The sequence below is a fragment of the Gadus chalcogrammus genome, chromosome 2 (genome assembly GCF_026213295.1).
Source record: "Gadus chalcogrammus isolate NIFS_2021 chromosome 2, NIFS_Gcha_1.0, whole genome shotgun sequence".
Classification (NCBI taxonomy): domain Eukaryota; kingdom Metazoa; phylum Chordata; class Actinopteri; order Gadiformes; family Gadidae; genus Gadus; species Gadus chalcogrammus.
In genome coordinates, this window is record NC_079413.1 from 16,833,526 (window position 1) to 16,841,194 (window position 7,669).

Below are 7,669 nucleotides of genomic sequence, written 5' to 3' on the forward strand. Positions count from 1 at the left end.
GCTGAGAACCTCAGAATCCTCCGGCTCCCTTCATCTGTCAACTTTATTATTTATTGAATCCCGGTTCTGTTTTTGACAGCGCTCCCTAAACTCAACATTTTGTTAAAGTAGCAAAATAAATGCTCTCGCGTCAGCAGGAATACCCTCAATGCCAGCGATATATTTCACCTGAACATCTTCCCAGCTACCTGCCTCGTTGTATTATACAATATGAGGATAACTGTCTGTGATTCTATAGAGCTAGATCATATTATGACAATGGTGAAACAATTCTACTCTATTTAAATGTGATCCATTACTTGAAGGCAGAAAAAATAACAATATTTTATCTCCCAATGTGACAAATTAAACTAATTATTGCAATTTGCTCAAATCCAAAGTACTTTCTGGTGGAGTTATTGCAGCACCCATCATAGCACAAACGAGCAGCTGGGGGAGGGGGAGGCTCTGTTTAGCTGATTAAGGTATTACTCGTGTTAGCCTGTGATTAAGGTAACGAGCATAATGATACAGTCCACTAAACAACCGCAGAGAGAGAGAGAGAGAGAGAGAGAGAGAGAGAGAGAGAGAGAGAGAGAGAGAGATAGAGAGAGAGAGTGCGCGAGAGAGAGGGAGAGAGAGAGGGGGGGGGAGCGAGCGAGAGAGATAGAGAGAGAGAGCTAGAGAGAGAGAGAGAGAGAGAGAGAGAGGGGGGAGGGGGAGCGAGAGAGAGAGAGAGAGAGAGAGAGAGAGAGGGGGGGGGGGGAGCGAGAGAGAGAGAGAGAGAGAGAGAGAGAGAGAGAGAGAGCGGCAGAGAGAGAGGGAGGGAGGAATACATTGAAGTTCATTCTATGATTGGAGGTCCGTTGTGACAGAGATGGTGTTGATTATTAAAGATAGTATGGTATATGATTGTGTCCCCTGCAACATAATCATTTTAAGATCATCCTCCAAGAATTGTACGAAGCATGAAACTATTTAGTTATATTATTAGTGTCGCAGCCGTTTTAACGAGTCTATTGATTTTCTATTCACTCTTATGTCTGACTTGTTTATTGTTTATGGAAATAGAAATTGTGAAATGAAAGCTACATTTTGAATAGTTTATTTAGCATATTATTAATACTATTTATGGCTGCTTTGTTTTCTGATACCTGCTGTAGGTGTCTGTGGGCGGGCTTTACGCACTGCTCAGGTACTTAGGCCAGGTGTGTGTTTGGTTCGGATGAATAAACTAAGTGTCAAGGGAAAAGAGGCGGTGGGTTAAAAAAGTCTTTCGACCGCTTATATAAGTTCACTCGTTGCTTTCAATGATTTATTCGTTTGCCAGTAAGTTTTCCTTTATTTAGAAGAAAGTTTTGTCCTTTTTTGGAGCTGTAAAATAAATACAATCATTTTTTTGAAATCGCGAGTGCTTGGAATTGTTTGGAAGCGCGTCGAGCTACCTCGCCTTCTGTACCCACGGCTAAACGAAGAACAGCCGAGACAATTAGTTAGTTATTGTAATTTGTATTATTTCTCAAGAAATGGTAATCAGTCGTGATATTTGCGTACCAGACCAGTTTGTGAGATAGAGATATATCGGAGCCTCAAGGCCAGGCTTGGGCTTAATCACCAAGGTGCTTGTTTAATTCCAAAAGGGCAACTCATGTACTGCATCAAATATGCATTCTGTGATAAATGTATATACTACGAAGGAACCCTTTCCCTTATATGCAGCTTATGGTAAGGATAAATAGAATATTAGCTGCCACTATCAATAGCAATGCTCATTTTCCATGCCATTAGGAACAGAAACTACACGCACACACACACACACACACACACACACACACACACACACACACACACACACACACACACACACACACACACACACACACACACACACACACACACACACACACACACACACACGCGCACACACACACACACACGCATACACACTCAAAATGTTGGTCAGATTTGGACAACGCCACCTTGATCAATAAATGACCCGATGCTGATTGTCGTTGCTATAAAAAGCATTTTTAATATACATTGGTTTACGATTGCAGAAAAAGCATTGCAACAAGAATGCAACACAGGAATGTCGGACGATAATGTAGCGTGAACCGGTCTGCTGTGGGCAGAGGACGGGGCTCCACAGGGCTGCTATCATCACATCTCTGCTTAGCCAAAGGCAACCAGATTGAAGGAGGGGCCAGGTGGGGGTTAGTTGATCTCAAAGCCGCGGACGAGGACGCCCCCGTTGAAGGAGAAGTCCATGTACTTGGACGCCCCCAGGCGGTTGGGAAAGTGGATCTCAGAGGCGTCACTCAGGACCACCAGGAACTCCTCAGGGGTCAGGGTGATGGTGAACTACAGAGAGAGAGAGAGAGAGAGAGAGAGAGAGAGAGAGAGAGAGAGAGAGAGAGAGAGAGAGAGAGAGAGAGAGAGAGAGACAGAGAGAGACAGACAGACAGACAGACAGACAGACAGACAGACAGACAGACAGAGAGAGAGACGGAGAGCAAGAGAGAGAGAGAGAGAGAGAGAGAGAGAGAGAGAGAGAGAGAGTGGGGGTGATGGAGGAGAAAGAGGAAGAGAGAGAGCGTGAGAAAGAAAGCAGCAGGAAGAAAATGTATGTTCAAACACATATGCATAAACAGAACCAGATTTGTAACGTAAGGTTTCATTGAAAGTTTGTATAATTTCTATCATCATCGATTAGCAGCAATGATTTGGGTTGAGGTTTAAGATTCTGAGAATATAAAATCAATCATCAACTCTGAAGAACCAATATTTGCAGAGCAGAGAGCGATAAACAACAACCAGCCGACCCTGAAGTAGGTCATAGCTCTGCTGAGCAGCAGCTCTTACACACAACAGCGCTTCTGCCAACACAACAAACCCAAACACACTCTGTGCTCTCCGTCTGCGCTGTGCAGCTCTCTGTCAAGGCTCACATTCACCGGCATTCTTGACCACGCACAAAGGCTCTGCATATTTACAGTTGGATTATGAAGTCTCAAAAGTGGAGCACCAAACTTAAGCTGACGAGAGTCTGGATGATGACCCTTATCAAGAAATAAATCAATTGATCTGATCAATCGCTAATCAATCAATACATCCGCCTTCAGAAAGGATCCTCATCGTGCTCCCTCTCCGAGGTCCCCAGATCAGCTCTCCCCCCTCCCTCACCTTGAAGAGCTCGTCGTAGTTGAAGGGGAACCCCCCCTGGCGGACCTCGGCCCCCCAGACCCCCGCCTGGTAGGAGTTGCAGACCACCACCCTCTCGTCTCCGTGGGCGGTGAACCGCACGTTCATGTGGAGCGCGTGGTCGGCCCCCGAGCTGATGTTCAGAGCAAAGCTGAGAGGAGGAGGAGGGGGAGGAATAGGAGGAGAAAGAGGAGGGGGAAGAAGTGAAAGAGGAGGAGGAAGAGGAGGAGGAGGAACAGGAGGAGGAGGAGGAGGAAGAGGAGGAGGAAGCATAGGAGGAGGAAGAGGAGGACGAAGAAATGGAAGAGGAGGAGGAGGAGGAGGAAGAGGAGGAGGAGGAGGGGGGGAGAAATGGAAGAGGGAGAGGAGGAGGACGAAGAGGAGGAAGAAGTGGAGGAAGAGGAGGAAGAGGAGGTGGAAGAAGTGGAAGAGGAGGAGGAAGAGGAGAAGGAGGAGGAAGAGGAGGAAGAGGAGGAAGAAGAGGAGGAGGAAGAAGAGGAGGAGGAAGAGGTAGAGCAAGAAGAGGAGGAGGAGGAAGAGGAAGAGGTAGAGGAGGAAGAGGAAGAGGAGGAGGAGGAAGAGAAGGAAGAGGAAGTGGGAGGAAGAGTTGCAAGGTAGATATGAATACCTAAGGAGTTCAGATGACTCAATACTAACCTTACTTTACTTTGAGAACCTGAAGAGTATCTGAAGTGTTGTGGATTCTATTTACTAAAGCCTTTACAGTTGGCCTCCAACCCAACCCTCATGGTTAACCTCTGAACTCCAGAGCTGGACTTTGAAAGATTTATATTGCAGTTCAACTTCCTTCAGTAAAGGGTCAAAATCGAACAAGGAAAGTTTTCAAGCTTAGATGGACAGATAGATCGAGATATATATTTATTTTAGGCTTAGGACAAACCCTGTAAAATCCCTACAAATCCCAACATATTATTTTGAAGGTGGCATTTATATTTGGCACTTTTAGTTGCTTTAATCTAAAGTGAATTACAACAAGTGAGGCATTATTAATATTTAGCATTCGGTAAGAAACAAGAAAACGTTGGGCCATCTGCGCTGTTGAGGACACCGCTCCCTAGTGGGTGAAAGAGTTAGGGCGGCGGGACGGTGGATCCACTGATACTCACCGTTCAGCACCCGCCTTTGGGACCCCGGTGATGGTCACCGTGTGGCCCACCTTCAGGGACATATTCTTCACAATCATGTCCTGTTATGGGGGAGGGGAGAGAGAGAGAGAGAGAGAGAGAGAGAGAGAGAGAGAGAGAGAGAGAGAGAGAGAGAGAGAGAGAGAGAGAGGGACAATGGAACAGTTTGATATAGATACACTGGTTTTTTTACAGGTTGAGGATATAGTTTGGGCAAAAGACTTCCTGTGTCCACCACCCCCTGAGTTCAGACCACCATATGTTCTCCATTAGCAGACATGGACCCTCTAAGTCCTTCTGTGCAGCTGGCTCCCCTTCGGCCGGGTTTGGCAGAGAGTGGTGGTGCTGAGTCACTCTTTCCTCCATCACCTCGCTGACAAAGGACAGGGAGCACGGAGAGGCCCTGAGCGGGAAGTACTGATTTACTTCTGGAAGATAGAGAGCCATTGTGAAGCATGTTTAATGTGTTCAGTTAAGAGTCTGGGCGTTTTTGTGGGTGTGTTTGTGTGTGTGTGTGTGTGTGTGTGTGTGTGTGTGTGTGTGTGTGTGTGTGTGTGTGTGTGTGTGTGTGTGTGTGTGTGTGTGTGTGTGTGTGTACGTACGTGTGTGTGTGTGTGTGTGCGTGTTGGATCTGTAGCCATAGAGTGTGTGCGTGTGTGTGCGTGTGTGTGCGTGTATTGTCCTCCATCACTGTACTGTATATACTGTACGTCCCAGGTTCACCCGAGGAACCCGCGACGGCGCTCTTAACGCAGCCTCCAGTCTCTGCAGCAGACATCACTGCACTCTCCTCCTGCTCTGTATCACTTCATTCATCACGCTCCATGTAGCTCTAGGAGCAGAGAACAGCGTGGTGCTACCGTGGTGCTCTCAGAACCAGCGTGGTATTACCGTGGTGCTCTCAGAACCAGCGTGGTATTACCGCGGCGCTCTCAGAACCAGCGTGGTGTTAACGTGGTGCTCTCAGAACCAGCGTGGTGTTACTGTGGTGTTACGATGGTGTTCTCAGAACACAGTGGTGTTTCTATGGTGCACTCAGAACCAGCATGATGTTACCGTGGTGCTCTCAGATCCAGCGTGGCATTACCGTGGTGCTCTCAGAGGCTGGCAGCCTGCAAACTGTTCCCCTATCAGTTATCAGAAGTGGCTTTAGACAAATAGAAATACAAAGTCAAGTAGAAGAAGTCTAGATCTGCTGCTGTTCCCATTCTGACTGCTGAACATTCACTTGTTTCAACAGTGGGTCACAAAGCCTGATGCTGCTGCAGTCTGTGTTTTAATACAGTTGAAGGATTTTGGCAAACAGCACTGCAGGATGGAAAGTGATACAAGCACTAGTCTGATGTGGGGCCAAGAACCAGCCCTGAAACGGTTCTGGAGAGAGAGAGAGAAAGCCTTTACATAAACACAGTAATGACAGGATGGAAAAAACACATGAACACGCGTGAGACACATTCCTTCCACATAGGTTTGAGCCGAACCGTAAACTGTGTGCAGCACCCGGCGGTAATGGACGGGCAGACAGCCAGGGTATGTGTGTGTGGGTGTGAGGGTGAGACAGGCCAGCCTGCCTGTCCTCCTCCTCCCATCAGAGTGAGCCAGCTGAAGTCTGCCTCATATCTTCATGCAACAGCTGTCCACGAATAGCCTCTTACCATTAGACGAATTCTATGGCTAATTATACTGCCGGTCATTTAAATACTATGTACTACTACGACCACACCTTATTCTAAACCGAGGCCTGCAAGTATACTGAAACTACTCCTGATTCTACTACTAATCTATAGTTCTACTTGCACTTCCTCATGTTGTACTGGAAGAAGGAAGGTAGTATGAACTCAGTAAGATGTTTGCCACTTTTGTTTAAAGATTCGAAAAAAATATTATAAAAGGTTAACTTTTGCAAACTTAATTGAAAGAATGGACATCATCAAAATATTTTTTTTTCATCATCAAATACATCGACATGAGGACCAAAAGGTGTGGCATGCATCCTACAATGATAGAGCAATCCTACACTCACTTTAAATGAGTTACAGTTTAAATGTAACTTTCTTCACACTATCTTTAAAAAGTCGCACAAACGTCAGAGTTTTCACTGGCCAAGTGAATGTATTTAATATACAATATCCCATGTTTAAGCGGTCAGTATTACCAATGATAGGTCTGGATATCTCGATCAATGCCCAAGCCAACAAATACATTGACCATAAAAGGGAATACAACAAATGTACAAAAGCACAAGAGGTTATGAAAACCACGTAATTCCATCACCGCAGGAGACACCTACTGGTTCTGATCCGCTCGTCAGGAGAGGTGCCCACATTTAAACCACGCGTAATGACACACGTAATGACAGCTGTCACTCCGTTCATAGCAGATCATCAGTAAAACCACTGAACGAAACAAACACAACTGATGTCGAAAGAAACACAGCAGGGAACAGTAGAAAGACTTGTTTCTTTATACTTACAGTCATTTTGCCTTACGATCGTTTGAGTTTACGCACAGGGAGGAGAGGAGGGAGCAGATCAGAGATCAGTCGGACAGCTAGGACGTCCTGGGAGCTGGGCGTCTATTTATAGCGTGGGAGCAGCGCTTCTGTTTTCGAAATTGAGTGACGTCTTCAGTAACCAATCATGACCCTCCGGACAATTGGGAAACTTATTTGACTGTAGCTACGTGGCCGACTAATCAATTCAAACACCAATGGGAACAGAAGTGAAACAAATGTAGAGATACTATAGGTCTATTTATATTTATGCTGATCTATGTAAGCATTCTAGAGGCGGGCTGGAGGAGGGTGACTCACAGAAATAGATGGACTGTTACCTAGGAGACAAATATTTGGGAGGACAAATGTGCTTTAACTCAATAATGAACGGTGGAATGGATGGGACAAAAGGAGGGCACTGTCACAAATCCAATAATGATCAGTTAGTGCAATATCTCAGAGAAGTCCTGTGTGTCTGTGTGCGTGTGTGCATGTGTGTGTGCATGTGTGTGTGTGTGTGTGTGTGTGTGTGTGTGTGTGTGTGTGTGTGTGTGGGTGTGTGCGTGTTTGTGTGTGAGTGTGTGTGAGATGAACTTTACACCATATAAATGTATGCCCTATTTGTGTTAGAATTGTTCTTGTGTTAGTTCAGGGTGCAACAGTTGCAGCTCTGGGTAACCATCACGATTAAATCATCATGTGGCACAGAATGAAGTACATTTTGAGTAATATTCTTCATAAAAGTCTTGAGGCAGTCATGAGGCAGAGATGAGTGAAAACATAGGGAAGTACAGCTCTGAAAGAATCAGGATCCAAACATCACATGCTCAGATGAGGACACATTAGAAAG

General features: G+C 45.7%; 1 protein-coding gene across 1 annotated transcript; it reads right to left on the minus strand.

Moving 5' to 3' along the window:
• Positions 1–1,953: 1,953 nt before the first annotated feature.
• On the minus strand, positions 1,954–6,908 carry LOC130403074 (beta-galactoside-binding lectin-like). Its single transcript, XM_056607225.1, has 4 exons — positions 6,799–6,908; positions 4,308–4,387; positions 3,163–3,331; positions 1,954–2,340 (listed from the first exon to the last, which is right to left on the minus strand). The coding sequence occupies exons 1-4, from the start codon at positions 6,802–6,804 to the stop codon at positions 2,194–2,196; spliced, it is 402 nt and encodes a 133-aa protein (XP_056463200.1). The 5' UTR covers positions 6,805–6,908; the 3' UTR covers positions 1,954–2,193.
• Between the last annotated feature and the right edge of the window lie 761 nt (positions 6,909–7,669).

Excerpts from the sequence above, each read along its gene's own strand:
- LOC130403074 (XM_056607225.1), bottom strand. Across the intron at positions 3,332-4,307 it reads CCAAAGGCGGGTGCTGAACG|CTTTGCTCTGAACATCAGCT; the intron begins GTGAGTATCAGT and ends TCCTCCTCTCAG. Across the intron at positions 2,341-3,162 it reads ACTACGACGAGCTCTTCAAG|TTCACCATCACCCTGACCCC; the intron begins GTGAGGGAGGGG and ends CTCTCTCTGTAG.